The sequence below is a fragment of the Sorex araneus genome, chromosome 5 (genome assembly GCF_027595985.1).
Source record: "Sorex araneus isolate mSorAra2 chromosome 5, mSorAra2.pri, whole genome shotgun sequence".
In the NCBI taxonomy this organism is placed as follows: Eukaryota; Metazoa; Chordata; class Mammalia; order Eulipotyphla; family Soricidae; genus Sorex; species Sorex araneus.
The window spans coordinates 23,366,370-23,392,163 of NC_073306.1; the positions used below are offsets into that span (position 1 = coordinate 23,366,370).

Below are 25,794 nucleotides of genomic sequence, written 5' to 3' on the forward strand. Positions count from 1 at the left end.
CGGCCGCATGCAAAGCAAACACCCCACCCGCTGTGCTATCCAGCCCATGATTTTTTTTTTTTTAATCCAAAACGGGCTTAGTAAACCAAATAAATTTGGAAACCTCATACAGAAGTGATGGTGGTAAGGAAAATTAAATAGCTAAATTTATTGCATGTACCAGCCCCTTCCAATAACTGGTTCAAAACCACACAGCTTGTTAATGGAGCTAGGATTCAAACTCAAGCACTTTGACATTTATAGCCCATTCTCGAAAGCCATATGCAATGGGTTCAAGAATAAACAGAATAAGGGAGTGATTATTGAGTTTCTTAATAAAGGCCACTTCTCATAACAACTCCTGCACTATGATCTCAGCGCTCCTGAGAAAGCTGATGCTTCTTTAGCACGTTCACTGTGATTTGTTTATTATCTAATTCAACCTTCTAGTACACCGATGTAGTAGGTAATATTATCTCAATCTTACAGTTGAAGAAATTGAGATGGTGAAACTAGAAACTGATCAGTTTGTTGTTGGCCTGACAATAAGAAGAAAGTCCCCAATTCAGCTTCCTATCAACCACTTCTCCAATATGAACAAACCAACTCAGTTTTGTCCATCCATTATTCTGTTGTGTTGCCTTTGGCCCTTTGTTGCTACCATGCTATATATCTATCCCTTTCCTTTGAACTGATTTTTATTAATAGTCAAAATACAGTGGGTATCGATGGGTGAAATAAGTGGAAGGGGTCAAAAATTATAAGCTCCGAGTTACAAAATATGTAAGTGATGGGAAGGCGATGTGCAGCACGGTGATTACAGTTTGTACTGCACATTTGAAAGTTGCTGAGTTGATCTCAAATATTCTATCAATCCAAAATTTTGTGACTATGTAGGAGAACCCGGTAATTAACAATGTGACTATTTCACAACATACTGAATCACTGTGCTGAATATAATGCTATATATCAATTACATTTCAAGTAAAGAAAAGAAACGAAAAACATAGAGGAAGCTTGAATGCACACTGAGAAGTCAAAAAACTGTCTGAGGGGCTGGAGAGATAGCACAGCGGGTAGGGCGTTTGCCTTGCACGCGGCCGACCCGGGTTCAAATCCCAGCATCCCATATGGTGCCCTGAGCACGGCCAGGGGTAATTCTTGAGTGCAGAGCCAGGAGTAACCCCTGTGCATCGCCAGGTGTGACCCAAAAAGCCAAAAAAAAAAAAAAAAACTGTCTGAAAGGCTATTTACTGTATGAACCCAACTTAAAGACATTGTGGAAAAGACAGAACTACAGGGACAACATAAAGACCAGTGGCTGCCAAGGGTTCAGGGAGAAGGAGGGTGGAATGTTTAGATGAAACAGAAGAGACTTTTAGTGATTTAGAGTCCATCATTGTCACTGTCACTGTCATCCCGTTGCTCATAGATTTGTTCGAGCCAGCACCAGTAATGTCTCTCATTGTGAGACTTATTGTTACTGTTTCTGGCATATTGAATACGCCACAGGTAGCTTGCCAGGCTCTGCCGTGCAGGCGCAATACTCTCGGTAGCTTGCAGGGCTCTCCGAGAGGTGCGGAGGAATCAAACCCGGGTCGGCCACAAGAAAGACAAAAGCCCTACCGCTGTGCTATCGCTCCAGCCCTTAGAGTCCATAGGATACATAATGTGCATGTATCTAACCCCAAAGAATGGTGTAACGCAAGAAGAGAACTCTAAATAACAGCATATATTTATTTTCTAGGACTTAAGTTAACAACAATATATATATATATGCTAGCTCATCAATTTTTTTTATTATTTTTCCTTTTAGAGCTGCCAGGAATCAAACAAAGACATTCATACACACAAGGCAAGTGTTTATCACTGAGCTACATAGACCATCAATTTAAACATATGCACCACATGACTGCAAGATGTCAATAATGCAGAAAACTCTTTGTATGTATGTGTGTGGGAAGGGAAGTGGTGTATATAATTCTGGCTCAAATTTTCTGCCCTAAAAATGGTTTATTGATTTTTTAAGTGCATATGTCTGAGAGCTAGATTATGGTTATATAAGTGTAAAACCAAAGGTTACCATCTTTCAAAACAAATATTAATACTTTTTTTAAAAAGATATCAGGCCTTTTATCTTAGCTCAAAAAGTACATTTTATTCTAAAGTTTAAATTTGAACAAACTATTTTTAGTATTTTAATTCTTCAAGGTATCATTTAGGTTACAAATATGATAAGACACAAATATCAAAGTAGTTTATGTCTTTATAGATAAGATTTTCCCTGACTTTATTACTTCAAAGTACTAATTCAAAATAAAATCTGAGTTAGAGGGGTCAGATAGTACAGTGTACTATCAGATAGTACTTGCCTTGCAATTACTTGACCTAGGCTCAATCCCTGACACCACTTATGGCCAGAAGGTCTCCGAGTACAGAGAAGTAAGCCCTAAGCATTACTGGATATGATCCAAACTTACCCCTCCCCACAAAAGGGGGGGCAGATTTAGAAACTGACTGTAGGTTTCCATTTTATTTATATATATAAATTATGTCAATATAAACAAATACATATAACCATAAAAATAAAATAATATGCTTACTTTTATAAATGCTCAAGATTTAAATATCTATAATCCCAGTATCTGAAGGGAGAACCATTCTATTACCATATTAAAAAATTAATATATATTATTCCTCAGTAAGTTACTGTGACACACATACGGTCAAACTTTTTAAAATCTGTAAGTGATGGAAACCAGGAAACACAGACTTTAACAACCAAGCTTGGAAAGATGTCTTTTAAGAGGGCAGGCTGGAGAGATTGGGGTGAGGCTGGGAACACTGGTGGAGTAACTGGACATTTGTGGGGATTGGTGGTGCAATATAGTATGTCTAAAACTCAACTATAGAGAACTTTATAAACCATGATGCTTCAAAACAATTTTTAATTAAAAAAAAACCTAAGTGATAAAGATCATGTGTCTAGAGGGATTTTGAGGAAATTAGTACTAGAAAATGAATCAAAAAGGAACTGTGAATTAAAATCCTCAGTCCAGCCCATTTAACTGACACGCTGATAAATCATTCTGAGCTGATTTTCAGGAAACACACTTTCTGCCTGAGTACCTTGAAAAATGTTTAAAGGCATACTCTTCCCATAAAGTGGCCTCAGCTAACCAGTAAGTTTTGGAGTAATTTTACAGAGATAAAATTGCCAGCTCTGTCTAGCAGACTCTTTCAGTTTACTTTTCTACTTGTTTGTTGGTTTGTTTGGGGGAGCCGCACTTGGCAGTGCTCAGGGGCTACTCCTGGCTCAGTGCTCCGGAAATTTTTCTCCTGTCTCCAGAGCCAGGCTCAGGGAAGCCCATGATGGCTGGAATAAAACCTAGGCTGAGCGCACACAAAGCTTTGCCAGGTGGGCCAGAGAGACAGTACAGCAAGTAAAAAGCTTGCCTTGCACACAGTGACCAGGTTTAATCCGTGGTACCATATGTGGCCCTCAGTCTCACCAGGACTGATCTCCGAGCACAGAGCCAGGAGTAAGGCCTGGGCTTACAGCTGGGTGTGGCCCCAAACCGCAACACATCCCCACACCCTCACTCTCCTCCACTTCTAAGAAAAAGTTTTGCCTTCTGAACCCTCTGGTTTGTTTTGCTCGTTTGGGCCACAGCTGGTTGTGTTCAGGAGTGACAGCCGGCAGGACTCGGGGACCATACACCAGGCTGGGCTTACCTGGGTCAACTGCAAGGAAGAGCCTTACCCCACTGTGTGCTCTCCAGCCCTGCTTTTGTGTTGCTGTTAGCATCAAGGTTTCACACACTTTCTCAGAAACTCAAGCACTCAAGGGAGGTGGTCCATGCACACTCCCTTTCTGAGACAAGAATAAGCTCATCAGACCCATGCGAAGCGCATTTCTAACTGTCTCTCCCAGAGCTCTCTCCTCTGTCCTATCTATTTAAACCAATAACGCGACAAATTCATCTGTTTAAAATGATACTTTTTAAGTCAATTTAAGTAGAACAAGTGCATGAGTAAAGTAGCACTGTTGCCGGATTTGCTCGAGCGGGCACCAGTAATGTCTCCATTGAGAGACATGTTGTTTGGTATATCGAATACGCCACGAGTAGCTTGCCAGGCTCTGCCGAGTGGGTGAAATACTCTCAGTAGCTGGCTGGGCTCTCCGAGAGGGACAGAGGAATCGAACCCGGGTCGGCAAAGTAGAGTAACATAATTACTGTCACTAAATCTCTCCTCATTCAATGAAATGGGGTTCATAATGTCCTTCTACTTTATGTTCAAGAACTGACTTGTGGTGAAAAGTGAAAGCTTGTGGATTCTACTAGGCTTCCCTGTCCACCCTCAAACCACTTGAAACCGCATCACTTAGTATTACTGTCTGACTTAAAATTTCAAATACTCCTCAGGCTAAAAAAATGGTCAAAGGGCTGGAGCATACGCTTTTCATGCTGGATCCTCTGAGCTGAGGTCTCAGTATTAGTTAAAAAATTTTACCTTTAGGGGCCAGAGCAATAGTACAGGGGCAGGACACTTGCTTACACATAGCTCTCCTGGGTTCAACCCTGGCACCCTGTATGGTTCTCTGAGCCTGTAAGGAATGATTTCTGAATGCAGACCCAGGAATAAGCCCTGAGGACTGGCAAGTGTGACCCAAAAACAAAAAAAAACCCAAACAAAAACAACAAAATCAAAAAATTATCCCTTTAAAGGCTATTTTAACATCTATTTCTATCAAATAGTAGATAAAACAGATTAACCAACTGGTACCTAGTAAATAATAAGCAACTATCAATGACATTAATAATTAATAAATCTGCAGTCTTACAAATAATAAAGTAAAAATAAACAGCTTTAAAAAAAGAAATTATCCATTTTTAACAAGCCCTCTTAAACTCAAAAATATTTTAGTGTTTTTTAAAAATCACATAGAAATGTCAAAATATCCATGACAAACGGAGCTTCACAGAGGATGGATAAGCACAATCCACTACAAAATTTTCTATAGAAAAGCAGTATGACTATATAGCAGTGGCAGTAACTTGAGTTTACAGGACATCTTTCTGAGGAAAGTGTTTTGTTCTATTTCTATTCTTTTTTTAAATCTATTTCTTATCAGATAAGAGATAGGGATTATGCCGCTATATAAAATAATTATCTAAATTAATGATGTGTCACACTGCCTGAATGTTTTAGATTTATGATATATTTTTCTAATTAACAATGAAGAATGAGATCCAAATGTCTTGATCTCCATTATAGCAATTAAGAAATAAACAACTCTTTTAACATTTTCATAAATTCTGGTATAATTTTTTCTATTTAGTTACATTAAACCATGACAAATATTCAACAAAAATTAGAACATCTCCTACTTAACAAGACCTAGTCTGTGATAGTTTCCCATAATATCCTATTCTTTGTAGTCAAGTATATTTTGGTCTCAAAACATTTTTTTCTGTGAGAGCAATTTATTTCTCCATTATCTACTGCTAATTCTCTAGCGGTGTTCTAATAAACCCTTTTTTTTCTCATCTAGTGTAGATCTTTATTTTGTAAATTTTATCCACTGTTTTACATTTTCCCTCCAAGTAATTACATTTTGTCTCATGGGTTTCTTTTCTTACAATCTCAGAAAAATTCAGTTATCAATAATATTACTACTAATATGAATAAAGAGACATACTGGGGAAAACAATATGAATAAAGGAAAGAATACAAGTAGTGGTAAAGTTGGTCCTGACTCTCACAAGTTGGATAGCCCTGGGTGCTGGATAACATTTGGTTGTCCTTGCTCCTCCCACAGGGAGCTTAGGTTGATTAAGTTACTCCCCCAACAGTGCTCCTGAGGCACACCCAATTCCATCAAGCACTAATAATCCTATACTGCTTTTCCCTTTCTTCTATGTCATTTGCACAGTTTAGCAAGGTCCTTTTTGCATAGACACAGGAAGACAGTTGATGCTATGTTTTTGCAGCATGGGAATTAATTGACTCCGAATAATATTTGCTCCTGGGCATCTATCATACTTACCTAACTTAAACTTCAGTTGATGGGGGCCGGAGTAATAGCACAGCGGGTAGGGCGTTTGCCTTGCACATGGCAGACCCGGGTTCGATCCCCGGCATCCCATATGGTCCCCCGAGCACTGCCAGGAGTAATTCCTGAGTGCAAAGCCAGGAGTAACCCCTGAGCATCGCTGGGTATGACCCAAAAAGCAAAAAAAATAAAAAATAAAAAAAAATAAAAATAAACTTCAGTTGCCCTTACTTCCTAACATCCTCAAAAGGAGGGTCCCTATTGGATAACATTGGGTTGTCCTTGCTCCTCCCACAGGGAGCTTAAGGTTTGAGTTACTCCCACAACAGTGCCCCTGAGGCATATTCAATTCCATCAAGCACTAATAATCCTATATTGCTTTTCTCTTTCCTTTATGTCCTTTGTATGGCTTAACAATGTCCTTTTTGTATAGACACAGGAAGAGAGTTGATTCTATGCTTTGTAACATGGGAGTCAATTGACTCCAAAATAATATTTACTCCAGGGCATACATATTTACTTACTTAAGCCTCAGTTGCCCTTAGTTCCTAGCACTCCAAAAGCAGCGTCCTGAAGAAGGGACTAGATAGATCCAGTGCAAGCTGTGAGCTACCCTGGCATTGAAAGGGGACAAGTTAAGCATCGTAAGTATAGTAAGTTAAGAGCATGGTCATGGAAAAACTCTGTCATGACCCAAAATGAAGTAACTGAATAAGGACCCTGCTAGAGTTAGGAAAGACTAACTTGGTCTGAGGACTGTGGTCTGGAATATATAGTGAGATGTCCCCAGGAAGAGCCAACCTTTAAGCTAAATACATCTCTCACTGTGTTCATACAAAATGACTAGAAATATTATATGAAGTCAATGTACTATGTTTAAATGGATTACTAGCTGAGGAAAGGAGAAAGGAATACACCCTGGATGGAATCTCACCCTTGAGCGGATCTCCTAGTAATCTGGAGTGCTGAACCCTCAAATGAGATTCTGTCCTTGAGTTAATCCCCTAGAACTTCCCCTTGAAGAAGTGGCTTTACCTCTGTTTATTGTTATGACAATGTTCAACTCATCTATGTGTACCCCCACCCCTCATGATTTCTATATAACCACGCTAAAGGGGTAAGTGAAGAACTATGAGGATGATGGAACTATGATGACTGGGACTACAACCAAAACTATGACAATGATTGTGCTGTCAGGGGAGAGATCAGACTCTGCTGGGGAGGAGAGAGAAATAAACTGACTACCAACCAGCCTGGGGCCCTGTTTCTCCATTCCCCGGTCCTTCATCTGTCCGTCACCATGGGCTGGCTAGGGGAATGGCTCTCAGCCACCAAACGCTCGAGTCCTGCAAGCCCACACTTTTTCCTTGAAATTCACACCTGGGCATATTCTTTGAATCTGAGTCCTGGTCTGTCCAAAATAAATGTTAACAACCTGTTGTAGAGACTGTGAAAGGATGGAATGAAAGTGAAGCACCCATTAACCGGCACTCAACGCACTGCATTATTATCTGCTACTGGAATGATGTCTACTCAGACGACTAATTCATAATTCCTTTCTGTTTTGTTTTGTTTTTTTTAACTATGAGAAATTCAAGTACTCCTCTCCCAACTTACTGAAATTAGTACCCCTTTTTAAAAACTCCATGAACCAGGAGTCATTCTTGAGTGCAGCACCGGGAGTAACCCCTGAGCATCACTGGGTGTGACCCAAAAAGCAAAAAAAAAAAAAAAAAAAAAGCAAAAAAGGAAGTTGATGTATTTAGAATATCCAGGGAGGAGACTGCCCAGTCTTAGGCTCATTATTCCTGTGTTAATTAAAATTCTTCTTAACCCACGAAAAAATAAATAAATAAAATTAAAACTCCACAAAACCGTCTTTCTTTTTTTATCTCTTCAACATCTACTCCAAAACCTCTCATATATTGGTTGCCTAATATATGCTTATAACTTACTATAAATATTGAGTAGTGAAATTACTGGATATACTCATTTTTTTACTATGGAACAAGATATTTTCTCTTATAATCAATAAACATTATTTTACAAACTCGCATTGCTTTTGATATTCTTGCTACATTTTCAATGGAGCCTAATTTATGGTTGCCTAGAAAAAGTATACTAATGTTTCTAAGCCATTTCCTTCTGAGAAGTTCAAGGATTTTTACAGACATAACCTCAACAATGCTTATAACATCACCGAGGTAACTGGGGGTAAAGATGAAACATAAATCTATAAATTAATAAATTCCACTCATAAAAACTTCATCATATTTTTAAATTTATGTACATTTGGCCACCATTTTCTTTTTGAAGTCACCAAAATACCTACTTATTCACTGTATCTGGATATGTAGGTCTAAAACAAAGGTGTTTTTGTAATTTGCTAAAGAAAGTAAAATTTTCAATCCTGGAAGCTGCTCCTTCTCAGGGATCATGACGGGCAGCAAGATGGAAGATGGCATCTCCCAGCAGGGTTGCTCATAGTCCAGCAATATACTGTATTAATGAGGTTTCCTGACAGAAGAGAGGATCCCAAACCCAATGTGTCAGAAGCTTTGGGATCAGCAGGGCTACCTTCTTACTCTTCTTCAATGTCACAGCATTCTACTAAAAGTAAAGCACCAGATCGACTCATGCACCAGGGCCTACCATATATGCAGAAATGATCAAAATATTACCTCAGAAATAGAGAAGGAAACTTGTTTCTAAAGAAGAAATGGGGCAGAAATTTCTGACCCCGCGCCAGGCTGTCTTTACTGGGGAACCTGGCAGTGGGGCGGACTGAGTTTCTCTCCCCACCCCAAGCAGAACCCCAACAGCCGAAAACCTCCAGAACCCAACTGCCACCGTGCTCAAGGCCACACTCCACATGCTCAGACAAGCCTCACCCAAATGGGATCCAGCAAAAAACCCAGGTATGCAGGGCCCGTGACTAAGACCTTCAAGTCCACTCAGATCAGGACTGGGCCTCCCCCCATAGCTCTTCAGTTTTCCTGTAGCTTGGCAGTCACACCCACAAACTGCCCTCAGTGCCATGTAATCTCATCAACGGCCGAGATCCAGTGACTATAAACCAAAGCTTCGGGAAGAGAGCAACACAGAATTTCCTGGAGCATATGGCTGCATTTGCGGCCACATGACCTCTTATATTCTAGCCCACTTACGTACCAAAAGTAGCACACATGTGTTTGATTTTAACATACTTGCCTGTATTCTCTTAAATGGTTCCAGAATGAAATACAACAACATACAACAACCTTCACACACTTCCCTTTTATTGGTGCTCAGTGGTGGGATTGGTGTTTGAATATTATCTGAAATGAACTATTGTGAACTACTTTATGAAAATAAAATATAAAAAAAATGAAAAATTTTTTAAAAAGAAAAGAAATGGAACGTATCCAATGTGGAAGTCCAAAATAATCACTCAGACTATGGCTGTTTGTCACCAGGCAAAAGAATAATCTTTACAATAAAGGACTTGCAAAATAACATGTACTATCGCTCTAGCCTCCTCACGCTCTCTTTTGAAACACATATTCCTTTCCTTCTCCTGCGCCCACATTTTTCTAAGTTTTGTTCAATAAAAACTATCTTGCTCACCAAAAATATCAGAAGTTTCAGAATTTTTTTTTATAAAGTTAAACAAAAACACAGGACAAGACAGAAATTTTCACAGGCGACTGACAATCGATTTGCTGCCAACTGCTAAATATTGAAAAAATAGGCATATTAGCTTCTTCAAACTTTAATAAGCAGAGGTCAGTTATAGCATCACCTTTTTTTCTGATCCTCATCATTTGATGCTTCTGTATAGGAATCTGACAAGAGCTGAACCCCTATCCTGAGATCCAGAGGGGAAGACGAACTGCAGTGATCCTAACTCTGCCCCAGATGTAACCAACTATCTTCCAGACTTGTTAGGTGAAACAAATGCTATTTTGGTTAATTCACTGAGTGTCTGATACTCTGTTCCTTGCAGTTCAAAGTATCCAAGTAGAGACTACCATTAAGGAAAGTCGGGATTAATCAAAGGGCACTTTCTATTATATTAGTAATCTCAATCTTATTATAATCTCATAGTAATCTCATATAACAACACACTGAAAATTATTCATCTGTTTCTTTATTTTTTTTCCCCGCCCCCTGATCTGTTTCTTTAGATTAATTTTTATAAATCAGAAAAGAAAGGCTGACTAAAGTTCTAGAGTTAATAATAACAAAGCTGAGGGGGCTGGAGTGATAGTACAGCGGGTAGGCCATTTGCCTTACACACTGCTTACCCAGGTTCAATTCTCAGCATCCCATATGGTCCCCTGAGCACCGCCAGGAGTAATTCCTGCATGCAAAGCCAGGAGTAACCCCTGTGCATTGCTGGGTGTGGCCCAAAAAGAAAAAAAGAAAAGAATTATCAATTATATAATCTTATAATCTGAGATCTTTGTGTGGGAAACCAAGGAGCACAGAGAACAGGGTTGCCAAGCTCAAACAGCTGAGCTACCAGGATCTCTTAGTAGGTGTAGGACATCAGGGATTTGAATCATGACTGTAAGCTTGCCAGGTTGTAAGGTAGGCACACTAAGCCACTGTGCTATTCCTTTGGACTCAAGCTCTAAAGACTTAACTCTATTTTGTACCAAGGCTGTATGAGGGGTAAAGGAAAATACATGCACATTGTATACTCAAAATGTCTAGTTACAATGCTAAAAAAATTGACTGAATACATAGTAAAATCATCAAATTCTCAAAAATTAAAAAACATAAAGCCAACGACAATCCCAAGAAAAAAAGAGTAACTTCCTTATTTCAAACTATTTTATTAACCAAATATCTTTCAATAGAGAAGCCACAAAGTTAGCACTTCCTCAATTTTCAACTTTTTAAAAGAACTGGTTCAGCTTAAATCTTACAACAAAACAAAACACTGTGAATCAGTAAGGTAGTTTTATATTTAGAAATTTTCTAGAATTGGGTTTTTTAAGCAACTTATCATGTCATTTCAAGCAGAAGTACGTTTGCTTTCTGCTGTCCTGACTGGTTCTAGTTGAAGAGCATTACAAAAAGGGCAAGCCAGACTTCTGAGCCTGATACATAACAACTTACCTTCCCACATGCTCTGCAATGATGCCTCCTTTTCGTGAATGTAAACCTGGCTTCACATTTCATGCAATTTGGAGCCTGAGAATCCGGCACCCACACAGGAGCGACCTCACCCAGAGTGGTGAATGGCTTTCTGGCAGAAATTCCAAACTGACCAGCTCTAAGATCGTTATCTGGGCTATCTGGAGCTAATGCAAGGCACTGTCTACTGGATATCCCAGCCTCGTAACTTTCTAAATGTTCCCCATTTGTATCAGTAATAGAGACATTTCCCAAAGAGGCATTGCATACATTGGTTGCTGAGTTTTCCCCTAATTTTGCTTTTCCAAGAACATCATTCTTGTTTTTAATGTTATTTCCGCTGTTTGCAGGAAGATCATTTTGTAAATGGTCTGACAATGGCTTTGGAATTTGAAGTTTAAGATTAGAAGGTTGCTTGGGTCTTGCTCCACCAAAAGGAACACTGATAGACTGCAAGTTTGCAACTATCTTGGGTGAAGATTGCCCAAGCACTGATGGAACCTGACTACAGAAATTGTGTAAATAATTTTTTTTCAGTAAATCACCAGTACTGTTTAAAAGTAATCCACTCCCTTCTGTGGCTTCATTTCCTCTCTGTTCATAAATATTTGAGTAGCATTCTGACTTGCTCTCTTCTATTTCTTTTTCTTCCGTTACTGAATCTTCTTTGGAGGGTAAAGTCTTTGGAACAAAACAAACAACTGGGCTCTGCATTCCATAGGAATCACAATTAGATAAGGAATCAGCTGCTGGTGTATCCGTAACAGTGGAGAAATCACAGCCTTCACTTTCATCCGTGCAAGTTCCTTTTAAATCTAGACCTGCTTCTGCCGTCCTATCACACCCTCCGTTATCATTACAACCGACCTCAAGCTGATTCAAGTTTGGAAACTTCTCATTTTCTTTATTTACTTGGCTGTCATTCACCTCCTTTAGTTGAGTCAATTTCCAATTTGTCATCTCCTGACATTCAGAGAAATGTTTTGTCACATTAGGAAGTTTTGTGATGCCAAGATTTTCTTCACGTTCAGAACTTTCATGTTCGTTAGTTCTAAGTTCTCCGGGCACAAGGCTATCTGGAAGCTGCTCACACTCGTCTCCCCGTCCAGACCCACTCGGCATGTCTGATCTGAGAAGCAAGGGTGGATCAGACTGAACGGTCTCTTCAGGTTTCCTCTCCTCTGCTGGCTCTTTCTTCATCAAAATCTCCTCATTCAAATGGCAAAAGGAGTTTGGGCTTTTTAGATCTATCCTAGCAGAGTTGGTGTTGCCAGTGGGAACCTCCTCTGGTATGCAGTCCTCTTGCTCTGTAACAGCAGGACCTTCATCTGCTCCCTGGGACGAGAGCACTGAACCCACTGTCAAACTCGTAACTGCAGACGTGGAGGAGTCTTTATCTGTATTTTCATCATCCTTTGACTGCACAAGGGAACCACCACTGGCTAGAATATCAGATGCAGCAGAACAGAGATGTTTCACAGAATCTCCCTCTGTATTTGGTCTATTTAAAGGGTCCACTTGTTTTTCTGAATTCATGTCTTTCTCAGTGGACCCATTTATACTAAAATTAAATTGATCAGTTTGTCTATTTTCATTGTCCAGTGAGCAGCTAAAAGCATCCATAAGGGATTGACCATTATAGTTATTACACCCCTGCAGATCGCTCTGTAGTGTCCTTTTATCACAGTTATGCATAACGGCTACAACAAGAACATTCTTATCATCTGGCAAACAAGCTAGGTTTCCACATTTTTTCTCTCCTGCTTCAGCAATACTGCATTGATCATCTCGATTACAGTTCCTCTTGATTAACTGATCTTCTGGAACGGCACTTTCATCAATCCACATCGTGGTAACCTCTGTATTCAGACTACAGTCCTGTCCATTAGCAGAATGACCCTCTCCCTTTGTGTCTGGAGGAGCTGACTGAGCTAGGGAGAAGACTTTTAGTTGAGGTTGTGACTCATTAGGAATTGCAGGTTCATTCACACTGGCCAACGAGGAGTTGTTAAATGAGAGTCGGTGAGATGGTGACTCTAGAATCTTATTCCACTTTGTATCCAATAAGATAGGAGAAACTGTTTCATCTGAAAGACAAAATAAATTTACTAGTAATACTAGGACAAAGTTAATCAGTTATATACTCTATAGATAAAATATTCCTAGCATATCTGAAAATAGAATATTCCTAAAATATAAAGTTCTCTAATTTTGGCTAAAAACAAAAAAAATTTGACTATTTCCTATTTGTATCATTAGCAAATGACATCATTCCAAACCACTGCAAACAACAGTAAGGATTCTTCCTAAGACTAGTAACATCATTTTTAAAAGTGGCATATAGGCTGCACGAGGGTGAGCCCAGTAGTGGAGAAGGTATTGGGATTGGCCAGAGGTAACTAATGTCAGTAGAAAAAAGTCAGAACAATGATGTGTGTGCTATATAAGAGCAAATGAGCGAAAAGAAAAACATCTACTTGGAAATTTTTTTTGGAAACAGAATGCCCATTATGACTGGGATCTACTCATCAAAACTATACAATTAAGATCTACATGTTTGAATGTATGGAAATTTTATCTTTACTATCTATTTCAGGGGTAGGAACAATAGTATTATGGGTACTCTTGCTTGCACAATGCCAACCCCAGAGTTAGGGGACTTGCCTTGCGTGCAGCCAACTGAGGTTAAATCCTCAACAATCCATATGGTCCCCCGAGCCCTACCAGGAGTGATCCCTAAGCACACAGCCAACAAAACAAAAACAAAATTTTTTCATTACCTAAAAAGTAAATTAGAGCTGGCTACTGTACGCAAAATTCTGTTCATAACATGTCACATTACACTGTAATTAAGTTCTTATTTAATTTTAAAATTTCATTATTACCAGAGGATTAATGATAAATACAATTGACAAAATGTTATTTATTTACTTCAGTTCTATCAATAAGCATACTTTCATATAAATTTTTCTGTTTGCTGGGTGTGGGTGTGGTATCTCCCAAGCTGTGTTCAGGAGGCCCACGGTTACTCCCAGTGATCTCAGTCAGCCAGCAACAATGCAGTGGGCAGGCCACTCAGGCCCAGGACGAAGGAGGTAGAGCTGTTCAGGGTCCGTTTATTTTTGAACAGATCCTAACTACGATGACTATCTTCCCAGATACACTGCTGCGGTGTTAAGAGAACATTTAAAATGCACTTGATGATTTCCTGCTACAGTAAATCTGATAATAACAGTCCTGACATTGTACAGGTGTATTTCTCCCTCAGTAGGAACTTTAAGCTTAAATGCTCCTCTTTAGCATTTTGTTAATCTCTTAAAGCAATTAGTAAACTGTAACTAAAGGCTTATTTTTACTTGTCTTTCACAACAACTGGTATTGTGGGTACACAATAAACATATGTTACTCTAGCACCTGCCATTATGAAAGCACTGAGCTTGAGGAACATAAATATGACTCTGGCCTCCAAGAAGTATATAATCTAGTTGACAGGCTACAAAACAGAAACAATATACGCAAATACATAATCAGCAGTACAGGACAGGATATGTAGCTGAAAACAACTAGGCGGTGGTGGAAAAGAAATTTAAAGGAATAGATTTTACAAACTGAGGAAGCAAGCATGAAGTTATGTATGGAAGCAGGAAGGAATGAGCTTTATTTTTTCATTTTTTTTTTACATGAATCACCATGAGGTACAGTTTAAAGACTTATAAACTTTCGTGCTTACGTTTCAGTCATACAATGATCGAATACCCATCCCTCCACCACTGTCCATTCTCCACCACCAATGATCCCAGTATCCCTCCCACCACCCCCGCCCCCCCCCCACCCCATCCCGCCTCTGTGGCAGAGCATTCCCTTTTGCTCTCTCTCTTCTTTTGGGTGTTGTGGTTTGCAATAAATGTATTGAGTGGCCATCATGTTCGGTCTATAGTCTACTTTCAGCTCGCATCTCCCATCCTGAGCGGGCCCTCCAAGCACCCTTTACTTGATGGTCCCTTCTCTATCTGAGCTGAGGAATGGACTTCTTTAAAGACAATTTTTCTAGGCTGGAGCAACAAGACAGTGGGTGGGCCACTTGCCTTGTGGCCAATCTGGGTTCAATCCCCAGCATCCCAAATGATACCCTGAGCCCCACCAGGAGGGGCTCTTGAGCACAGAGCCAGGTAAAAGCCCTAAGCACTGCCATGTGTAGCCTAAAAATAAACAAAATATTAATAGAGGCAATTTTCCTCTTCTCTTCCTAATTTTCTTTTGGGGGAAGGGCCTCCCACGCAGTGCTCAGGAGGCTCCTGGCCGCTCCTGGCAACTCACCGCCAACCAGGCGGGTGAGCCAACCCGGGGACACCAAGTTGAGGTGCTGCTCCGGCTCTGCAGTGCTGGGGACTATCTGGGCCACACTGGCCACACAGGCGCCTCCAGGGCTACACCCACAATGCTTGGGGGATTATAAGGTGCCAAGATGCTAAGTGGGGTCAGTCATATCCAAGGCGAACTGAACCCCTAACTTAGCTCTCTGGCCCTTCAGAGACAATTTTATGTGAAACTGGAAAAGGGGCCATTATTAAGTATTGTTATTAAGGAGAGGCATATCCCCGAACACAACGTTCTGACAGAGCAGTAAAATCACTTGGCAGGGGGTGGGGAGTAGAGACTGTACAGCAGGCGGAGCGCTTGCCTTGCATGCAGACCCAGGTTTGTTTCCTGGTACCCCAAATGGTCCCATAACCCCCGAGCACAAAGCTAGCTGAGCACCAGTGGATGTGACTCAAAAACCAAAAAAGAAAAACACTTTGGATTAGAAGATAATTTACATGGGGCCAGAGAGACAGTAAGGTTGCCTTGCTGGCCTTGCCGGTAGCCAACCTAAGTTTGACCCCCAGCACCGCTTGTGGTCCCCTGACCAGGAGTGATCCCTGAGCACAAAACAGGAGTAAGTCCTGAGCACCAGCAGTAATGATAACAATTTTTATAACATATTACAATAATATAATAATACTTTAAAATTATAATTATTTCATAATAACAATAATTATATTATTATTATTTCCAAGTGGTATTGAAAAACAACTGAAATAACTAGAAATATAAGAAAGACTTAGAAACCATTACCAAAATTATGAATTTTCGATAGACTAGCTTGTTATACGCAAGTTAGTATAGAAATAGTGTATGCCAGGGAAGTAAGGTAAGGTGAAAGACAGATTTAATTAAGGCTAATCCATTCAAGTCAAATTGAAAAAGGAATTTAAGAAGACCTTATCTAAATGAATGAATCTCTCTCAAACAGGCATACTTATGGATCTTGAGCATATGTAATTTGATTAACCATACTGGCGGTTATTTTTAAAAATGAAAATCTTTTAAAATTAAATTTAAAATGTATCTTTATATTACTCATGATTCAATGTAACAAACAGCTATTTTTCTTACTTTAGATAATGCAATTACAAATTCTAATGTTTTTACAGACCATAAATTGGCTGGATGAGTAGCCAGAAGTTCAAGCTAGAGTACAGTATTTCCTAGAGTCTAATCTTGCCACTAGCAATGTAACTTTGGGGAAGTTTTTAATTGAGTCACACCCAGCTGTGTTCAGCCACCACTCCTGGCTCTGTGCTCAGGAGTCACTCCTGGGGCCACTCAAAGGTGTCAGGGATCAAATCATATGCAAGACAAGTATCTTAACCTCAGTACTATTTTCAAAGTCCTCATGGATTTTTCCCCCTCTAGAACTTTTAAAAAATTAAATAATAAATTTCATGTAAATGACGTAGCATAACATCTGTCTTATATCATTAGTAATAAAAAGTTAGCCTTTCCTCTGGGTATTATTATACAACATTATCATTATTATTGTGTTATTTGACATAGTTTTTTTAAAGTACTGCATAAACTTATAGCTCTTATTATCTCTTACATGCATTTAAATAGATTCACCAAAGGACATATGTTGGAATATTGTAACGACCAAAACCCAATCATGAACAACTTTGTAACTGTGTATCGCAGGGTGATGTAATGAAAAAAAAAAATAGATTCAAAAAGTAAATCCTCACCTTCGTTTTGTTCAAATTCGTCTAACACCTTGTCCAGGTTGAAGGCTTCTGCCTGAAAATAATTCTCCATCGGTAAGGAAACACCACTAGAGAGATTTGCTTAAACCTGGAAAGTAGATCAAATTTGTATTACACATTCAATTATTATCATTTATAGAAGCTAACATCATACTTAATTCCAAGATCAGAAAAAGACAAAAAAAATACCAACTTCTGCCACTTTTACTCAACATAAGCACTGAAAGTTCTAGACTACAATGAAGAAAAGTATCTAAATCAGAAAGGAAGTAAAACTACCTCTATATGCAAATGACATGTATTTAAAACCCTAAAGACTCTACCAAAAACAACTAATTCAGTGAAGTTGTAGTATAAAATGTCAACAGAAAGTAAGCAAAATTACTATACTAATAATAATCAAAAAGAAAAATTAAGGAAAAATACCAAATTCAGCCAATAGAAAGCTCTAGATTCTAGGCTATAAAAATAGTATGGTGGGTAAGACACTACCTTGCACATAGCTGACCTGGGTTTAATCCCCAGCATCCCATAATGTCCCCAGAGCCCTACTAGAAGAGACTGCTGAGCTAGAACCAGGAGCATGCCCTGAGTACAGCTTGTTGTGGCCCCAAAACAAAAACAGAAATAAAACCCTCCAAAACACTAAAGATAATACTAATAAACAAAGATAGGGACCAGAGCAATAGTACAGAGAACAGGGCTCTTGTTTTGCATGTGGCTGACTCAGGCATACCAGGTCCCTGAACCCTGCCAGGAGTGATTCTTGAGCACAGAGCCAGGAATAATCCTTGAGGTACTGCTGAGCAGAGTGTGGCCCAAAACCAAAAACAAACAAACAAAAAGAGTATAAAGATAATACTTTGAGCTCATGAATTGGAAAATTCTTATTACTTATTCATGCTACCCACAGCAATCTGCAGATCCAATGCATTCCCTATCAAAATTTAAATGTCATTTTTACAGAAATAGAATTATTCTGAAATGTAAGACCCCCAAAGGTCAAAACATTCTTGACAATGAAGAACAAAGTTGGTAGCATCATGTTTACTAATTTAAAACTCTATCACAAAGCAGAAAAATTAAAAGTGACTTTTAGAATAGACCACAAATCAATGAAAACAGACCAGCCGAAATAAACATATACGGAGCCAGAAGGATAGTACAGTGTGTAGGCTGCTTACCTTGCATGCGGGTAATCTGGGTTCTTTCCCACACACACCAGATGCCCCCCCATGCCCACTAGGAATAATTCCTGAGTGCAGAGCAAGGAATAACCGCTTAGCATTGCTCAATGTGGCCTCAAAACAATAACAACAAAAAGTTTCTTTTGGGCCACAGAAAGAGTGCAGCAGGAAAGGCACTTGAGCACCACTAGGAGTGAATCCTGAGTGCAGGAGTAACCCCTGAGCACAGGCCCCACTTTTCTGTTAGGTATATAAGCAAAATCTTGCTGTTCCCTAACTCTTTCTAGTTCTCCCATTATTTGACATACAAATAAAATAACTAAACAAATTACTAATTTTTAAAAAAGAAATAAACACATGCATAGACAAGTAGTCTATTTTCCCCATTTTTATTGAGGTACTTTGATTTACAATACTGTTCATTACTCATGCATTTACTATTTCAGCACCACACACACCCGCCACTAGAGTGCGCGCTTTCCCCTACTAAATGTCCCAGTGACCCCCCTCCCAGGAACCCTCCTAACACCCAGGGAAGCCCAGTCCTATGGACTCTCCAGTCCTGTTGCCTTTAGCTATTTGGAGCTCCCTTGCTATGTTACTTTATATCCCGTGCATGTGAGAGATCATTCTGTATATGTCCCTCTCCTGGCCGACTTCACTCAGCTGATTCCCTCGTTTTATCCATGTGGTGGCAAAGTGCATGATTTCATCTTCTCTTATAGCTGTGGACTAGTATTCCATTACACAATTTCTTTACCCACTATCTACTCTTGAACACTTGGGTTGTTTCCAATCTTGGCTATAGTGAATAGTGGTGCCACGAACAAAGAGGCACAAATCTCTTTTCAAAAATAGTGTTTTGGTGCCATGGGGGTGGATGCTGAGAAGTGGAAGAGCCGGGTTATATAGAAATACAATTCTCTCTGTTTCTCCTCTCCCCTCCCCTCCCCTTCCCTCCCTTCCCCTCCCCTCTCCTCTTCTCTCTCTCCCATATTATTTAAACAAAAAAGGCAAGAACATAAAATGCAGAAAGAGCGATCTTGGGTCAGAGAAGTAGTACAATGATACGGTGCTTGCCTTGTACATGGCCCACCTGGGTTTGATCCCTGGCACCATATATGTCTCCTGAGTCCAGCCAGGAGTGACCTTTGAGCACAGAGTAAACCCTGGTACTGCTGGATGTGGCCCAAACCCCCAGCTCCCCAAAATTTTAAGGAACAGTCTCTTCTATAGTGGTGCTGAGAAAACATGCAGAAGAATGAAACTAGGTAACTATTTTACACAATTCACAAAATTTAATTCAAATGTTTTAAAGACTTCAATGTAAGACCTAGAGCCATAGGGGCTGGAGCGATAGCACAATGGGTAGGGTGTTTGTCTTGCACACGGCTGACCAGGGTTCAATTCCCAGCATCCCATATGGTCCCCTGAGCACCGCCAGGGGTAACTCCTGAGTACAGAGCCAGGAGTGACCCCTGTGCATCGCTGGATGTGACCCAAAAAGAAAAAAAAAAAAGACCTAGAGCTGTAAAACTAAGAAATGATTAAAAAATAAGTAGTCTGATAACAGTTTCAGGTGATGAGTTTCTGGATTTGACACCAAAAGAAAACACAACAAAAGCAAAAACCAAATGAAAATAAGAAGCCTCTGCATAAGAAAGAAATTGTTTTTTAAAATATATTAGTAAGAAAAAATTATTAATAAAATGAAAACATAATCTACCAAATGGGAGGAAATTTTTGTAAATCATATATCTGATTAGAGGTCAATATCTAAAGTATATTTTTAAAACTCTCATTAGACTTAAGAGGAAAAAAAAACAGTATTTTGATTTTAAATGGGCGGAGAATCCAAGTAGTCATTCTGTTAAGGCATAAATGACCCACAGGTACTTGAAATGGTGCTCAATATCCCTAATTATCAGGGAAATCAAAATCACAGTAATAGATTTTTTTTCTTATCCGTTAGAAAGGCTATTAAGGGCCAGAAAGACAGCACAGGGCTCAAGGTGCTTTCTTTTTTTTTTCCGCTCTTTGGGTCATACCCAACAGTGTACAGAGGTTCCTCCTGGCTCTGCACTCAGGAATTATTCCTGGTGGTGCTGGGGGACCATATGAGATGCGGGAAATCGAACCCAGGTCGGCCGCACACAAGGCAAACGCCCTACCCGCTGTGCTATCGCTCCGGCCCCTCAAGGTGCTTTCTTTGCATGCAGTCAACCCTGATCCGTCCCTCGCTCTACATGGTGCCCTGAGCAATGCCAGGTATGGTAAAATAAATAAATAAATACATAAAAACATAAATACATAAATTAATTTATAAGAGAAGGTTGTTATAAAAAGACACGAAACCACACATGTCAGTGAGGGTGTGGAAAAGCCCTCAGAGCAGCCGTACATTGCCGGTGGAAATATGAATGTGCTTAGGGGAGCACGCAGACATACCGTACAATGGAAATGATGCTATTTGCAACAACTTGGGTGTATCTTGATGCCATTATGCTAAGTGAGATAACCCAAACAAAAATATACAAGTAATCTCTGTACTGTGGAATCTTAAATCAAAACTTCACAGATGCAGAGAACAGTCTGATGGTTGCAAGAGAAAGACAGAGAGACAGACAGATGGAGAGTTCGCTTGGACAAAGAGTAAGGCTAAGCAAAAGCTATAAATATTTAGTTGTAAGACAAGTAAGTCCCTGCAATGCTCTGCGCAGCATGCTGACCACAGTTAATAATGCTTTCTTTATTTTGAAAGCTCTTGGCAGAGTAAATCTTAAAAGTCCTCATCTCAAGAAAAACCTGTAACTCAGTAGGGCCATACAGGTAACTCAAATGGCTAGTGCACATGCTTCACATGTGGGAGACCCAGGTTCAAGCTAGCACTGCATGGACCCTGATCCACACAGAGCAAGGAGCAATCCCCAAGCACTGATCTGGAAGTAGCCTCCTAAGCCCCCAGTACCAGCAGATGTGGCCATAAACAAAACAAAAAACTCTTAATCGTAGGAGATGACAGATGTTAGCTTATTATGGCAATCATTTTGCAATGTATACACATATATGTAATTTTTGTATATTTGGGGGATGCATTCAGTGGTTCTCAGAGCTTACTCCTGGCTCTGAGTTCAGGAATCACTCCTGGTGGGCTTCGCGAGATCACCTGGGGTTCCAGGGATTGAACCCGGGTCAGTGTTGTGCAAGGCAAGCACCTAATCCACCACAGACTGCTCCATCCCCAAATCTTTATGTTTCATACCTCATTATATGTCAACTATATCTCAATAAAACCAGAAAAAGTTAAAAACACATAAAAATATCGTAACATATAATGTCACTATCATGCCATTGCTCATCGATTTGCTCAAGCGGGCACCAGTAACATCTCCATTGTGAGACTTGTTACTGTTTTTGGCATATCGAACATGCCACGGGTGGCTTGCCAGGCTCTGCCGTGCAGGCGAGATACTCTCAGTAGCTTGCCGGGTTCTCCAAGAGGGGCGGAGAAATCGAACCCGGATCAGCTTCGTGCAAGACAAATGCCTTACCCACTGCGCTATCGCTCCACCCACATATAATGTATAAATCTCAAATATACAAGATAAAATCTTATAAATATAAACATGGTAAAATACAAAACTTGTCAGCCTTGTGATATCTCTAATCTAAAAAGTCTAGGAATCCTATAAAGTTACAATTATCAAAAAGAAACTAATGGTAGAAAGCAAGTTCGGTGATCATTTCAACATGACAAGTTCAAATGTTGAGAGAGGAATAATTTTCTTGGAGGTAAAACTACATTTCTAGGGCAGAAGGATAGTACAGTGGGTAGAGCAATTGCAGGCGGCTGATCCAGGTTCAATCTCTGGCATCCCACATGGTCCCCTAAGCCTACCTGGAGTGATCCCTGAACACAGAGCCAGGGGCTGGAGCGACAGCACAGAGGGTAGGGCGTTTGCCTTGCACACGACCTACAAGGGTTCGATTGCCAGCATCCCGTATGGTCCCCTAAGCACTGCAGGAGTAAGTCCTGAGTGCAGAGCCAGGAGTAACCCCTGAGCATCGCTGGGCAGCACTGTAGTACTGTCATCCCATTGTTCATCGATTTGCTCAAGCAGGCACCAGTAACGTCTCCATTTGTGAAACTTGTTACTGTTTTTGGCATATCCAATATGCCACGGGTAACTTGCCAGGCTCTGCCATGCAGGTGGGATATTCTCGGTAGCTTGCCGGGCTCTCCGAGAGGGACGGAGGAACCGAACCCAGGTCACCGCGTGCAAGGCAAACTCCCTACCTGATGTGCTATCACTCTAGTCCCGTGTGACCCAAAAGTAAGAAAACAAAACAAAACAAAACAAAAAAACCTGAGCACTGCCAGGAATAAGCCCTGAGCACTGCCACGGGTGACCCAAAACCCAAAACCAAACCAAAACATAAAACCCTATATTTCTATCAGAAAAGAATTTATAGAATTCCTCTAAAATGGGAAATGACAATTTTAAGCAAGCCTTGGGGTAAGGTACAGTGATTCCAAACTGCTAATGCTCTGACTTCATAATTTTTAAAAAATTCTTAAGTATTATTTCTGTCTTCCTCAGTGTTAACTGCTGAAAGAGTATTCTACGGACACAAACACTAGGTGTGCCAGCTACTTAACAGAATGCCAAGAGCACAAGTTAGCTATTAATAAATATTTTCCCAGTTTTCACTCCACTGTCATCCCCAAGCTTATTTATATCCTTAATTACTTTTCAAACTAAAAATTCTCCTTGGTTTATTACTTACCAACCTATAAGGAGAGCTACAGATTATAATTCCTCCAAATTACAATTCCTTCTATGAATAATTTTAAGTCAATAATTTTCTTTAATCTACAACTTTTCTTCTCTAAGACATAAGAATGTCAACATTATTTCTTTTATTTTACCTATTTAAAAAAATTAGTTCAGGAGATATAGTTAAATCTAACTTAATCAAATAATTGCCTATGATTCTTAATTCAGCCTTTTTTTTTTTCTTTTTGGTCACACCTGGCGATGCACAGGGGTTACTCCTGGCTCTGCACTCAGGAACCACCCCTGGTGGTGCTCAGGGGACCATATGGGATGCTGGGAATCGAACCCGGGTCGGCCGCATGCAAGGCAAACGCCCTGCTCACTGTGCTATCGCTCCAGCCCCCAATTCAGCCATTTCTACTTATTGATTAGTTGGCACTGGGTGATTTAATTTTTGACAGGGGCCAGATAAACCCCTATAGGTTTAGAAGTTTTACTTCTCTGTGGTCAACTAGGTTTATTCCCGGCAACACATACAGTACCCTGAGAGTCCTGAGTGCCGCCAGGTGTGGCCCTCACACAAAAATCCATTTTGACAGGCAAAAATCTATGGGTTTTTTTTTTAAATCTAGTTTCTGTGACTAATAATCTACAGTTCAAAATAATTTTCAATGAGGCAGGAGTGATAGTATCATGGTAGCTTCCATAGGCCATACCAGTGACAGCGTAGGCATCAGACCATACAATAAGAGCATTATCACCCCATGAATGTGGAAATCCATGAGTCTTTATCACATGACTGAATGAATCACAAGGATGCTGAAGAATGGGATGCTTACACAGTTTCAAAGTTCTTCTGCATCAAAAAATGTATTAATTATCAAAAGAAAAGAGAACTTAGTGCTATACTAAGTGCTTCCCCACATGGGAAATTCCTTTTCCCTTCTCTTCTACTTTCCAAGAAACTTTTTCACTTTCTTGAAAAAAAAAAAAAAAGGTAGTATCAGAGGCAAGTCTCGCAGACCCCATGTTACATTAGTGATCAAAGTGAACATTATTATCAGTAAGAGGAGAAATGGAAATCCAAGCTCCCTGCTGGGTGATAATTAAAGGACAGAGAAATGCTGAGGCTGGAGGAGGTTCTGTGTATGTGGGGACAGAGGAGATGGGAACTCTGTACCCTCTCTCTGGAACCTAGTCATTTCTTATTGCTGATTTTTAATCGTGTATTTTAACTGACAGTCTGATGCAGTAGATTAAAAAACTTCTTAAAAGGGTAACAGCTATGGAGTAGGCAGAGAAAGGCACATCTTTCTCACACTCCCACATGGAAACACAGTAGAAGACACACCTTGCCAAGTGCAGGTCCAGGCTTCTGTTGCAGAGGGCACCACCGGCAAGCTCTTTGGCTCTACTCTCAACTGAGGAGGAAGGAGCGTAGCCTCCTGTGACACAGTCAAACCATGGCTCTATGCCAGTTTACACGGCTAACCAGAAACCATAGACAGATTATGTGACATGCCATTAGTGAATGACATCATCAGTTTCATAATCATGATTCCATTCCACCCTCTTCACCCCATACCTGCCCCTTAACTAACCATAAGACCCCCCAAAGGTAAGACTTGATTCCTAGTTTTATTTATTTCTGTTTTTTTTTTTTTTGGGGGGGGGGTCACACCAGGCTATGCACAGGGGTTACTCCTGGCTCTGCACTCAGGAATTACCCCTGGCAATGCTCAATCCCATATGGGATGCTGGGAATTAAACTTGGGTCAGCCGCATGCAAGGCAAGCAGCCTACCTGCTGTGCTACCGCTCCAGCCCCTTGATTCCTAGTTTTAAAAAGTCAGTTAATTCCATGGGGCTGGAGAGATAGTACAGTGGGTTGGGCACTTGCCTTGTTGTCAACCGGGTTCTATCCCTAGCCCTCTTCACCCCATACCTGCCCCTTAACTAACCATAAGACCCCCCAAAAATAAGACTTGATTCCTAGTTTTATTTATTTCTGGGGTTTTTTTTGGGGGGGCAGGGGTCACACCAGGCAATGCACAGAGGTTACTCCTGGCTCTGCACTCAGGAATTACCCCTGGCAATGCTCAACCCATATGGGATGCTGGGAATTAAACTTGGGTCGGCCGCATGCAAGGCAAGCAGCCTACCTGCTGTGCTATTGCTCCAGCCCCTTGATTGATTCCTAGTTTTAAAAAGCCTTGTGGTCAACCCGGGTTCTATCCCTAGCATTCCATATGGCCCCCCAAGCCTGCCAGGAGTGATTCCTGAATGCAGAGCCAGGAATAACTCCTGAGCACTGCTGGGTGTCACCCCAAAACCAAAAAGAAAAAGAAAAAAAAGAATAATTTTTTATTCTTTAATCCTCCTTTGGTTAAAACTTTCAGAGTTTTCCATCTGAAATCACTGCTCTTCAAAACAAATATAAAAACACAAAATAAAATACTGCAATTAAATTTGTACTGATGGGGCTACAGAGATAGTACAGTGGGTACTAAGCCTTGCATGTGGTAGATCTGAGCTTGATCCTTAGCATCCCATATAGTCCCTGAGCAGCACCAGGAATAATTCCTAAGT

General features: G+C 40.3%; 1 protein-coding gene across 3 annotated transcripts in view; it reads right to left on the reverse strand.

Moving 5' to 3' along the window:
• ZFYVE9 (zinc finger FYVE-type containing 9) overlaps window positions 1-25,794 on the reverse strand; it is a 140,060-nt gene that overhangs the window by 77,342 nt on the left and 36,924 nt on the right. For all 3 annotated transcript variants that reach the window (XM_055140619.1, XM_055140617.1, XM_055140618.1), the window contains exons 3-4: window positions 17,224-17,329; window positions 11,144-13,248 (exon numbers count right to left, since the gene is read on the reverse strand). In XM_055140619.1, coding sequence (XP_054996594.1) covers window positions 11,144-13,248; window positions 17,224-17,293 — 2,175 coding nt within the window. In that variant the 5' untranslated portion in view covers window positions 17,294-17,329. The remainder of the gene's footprint in view (window positions 1-11,143; window positions 13,249-17,223; window positions 17,330-25,794) is intronic.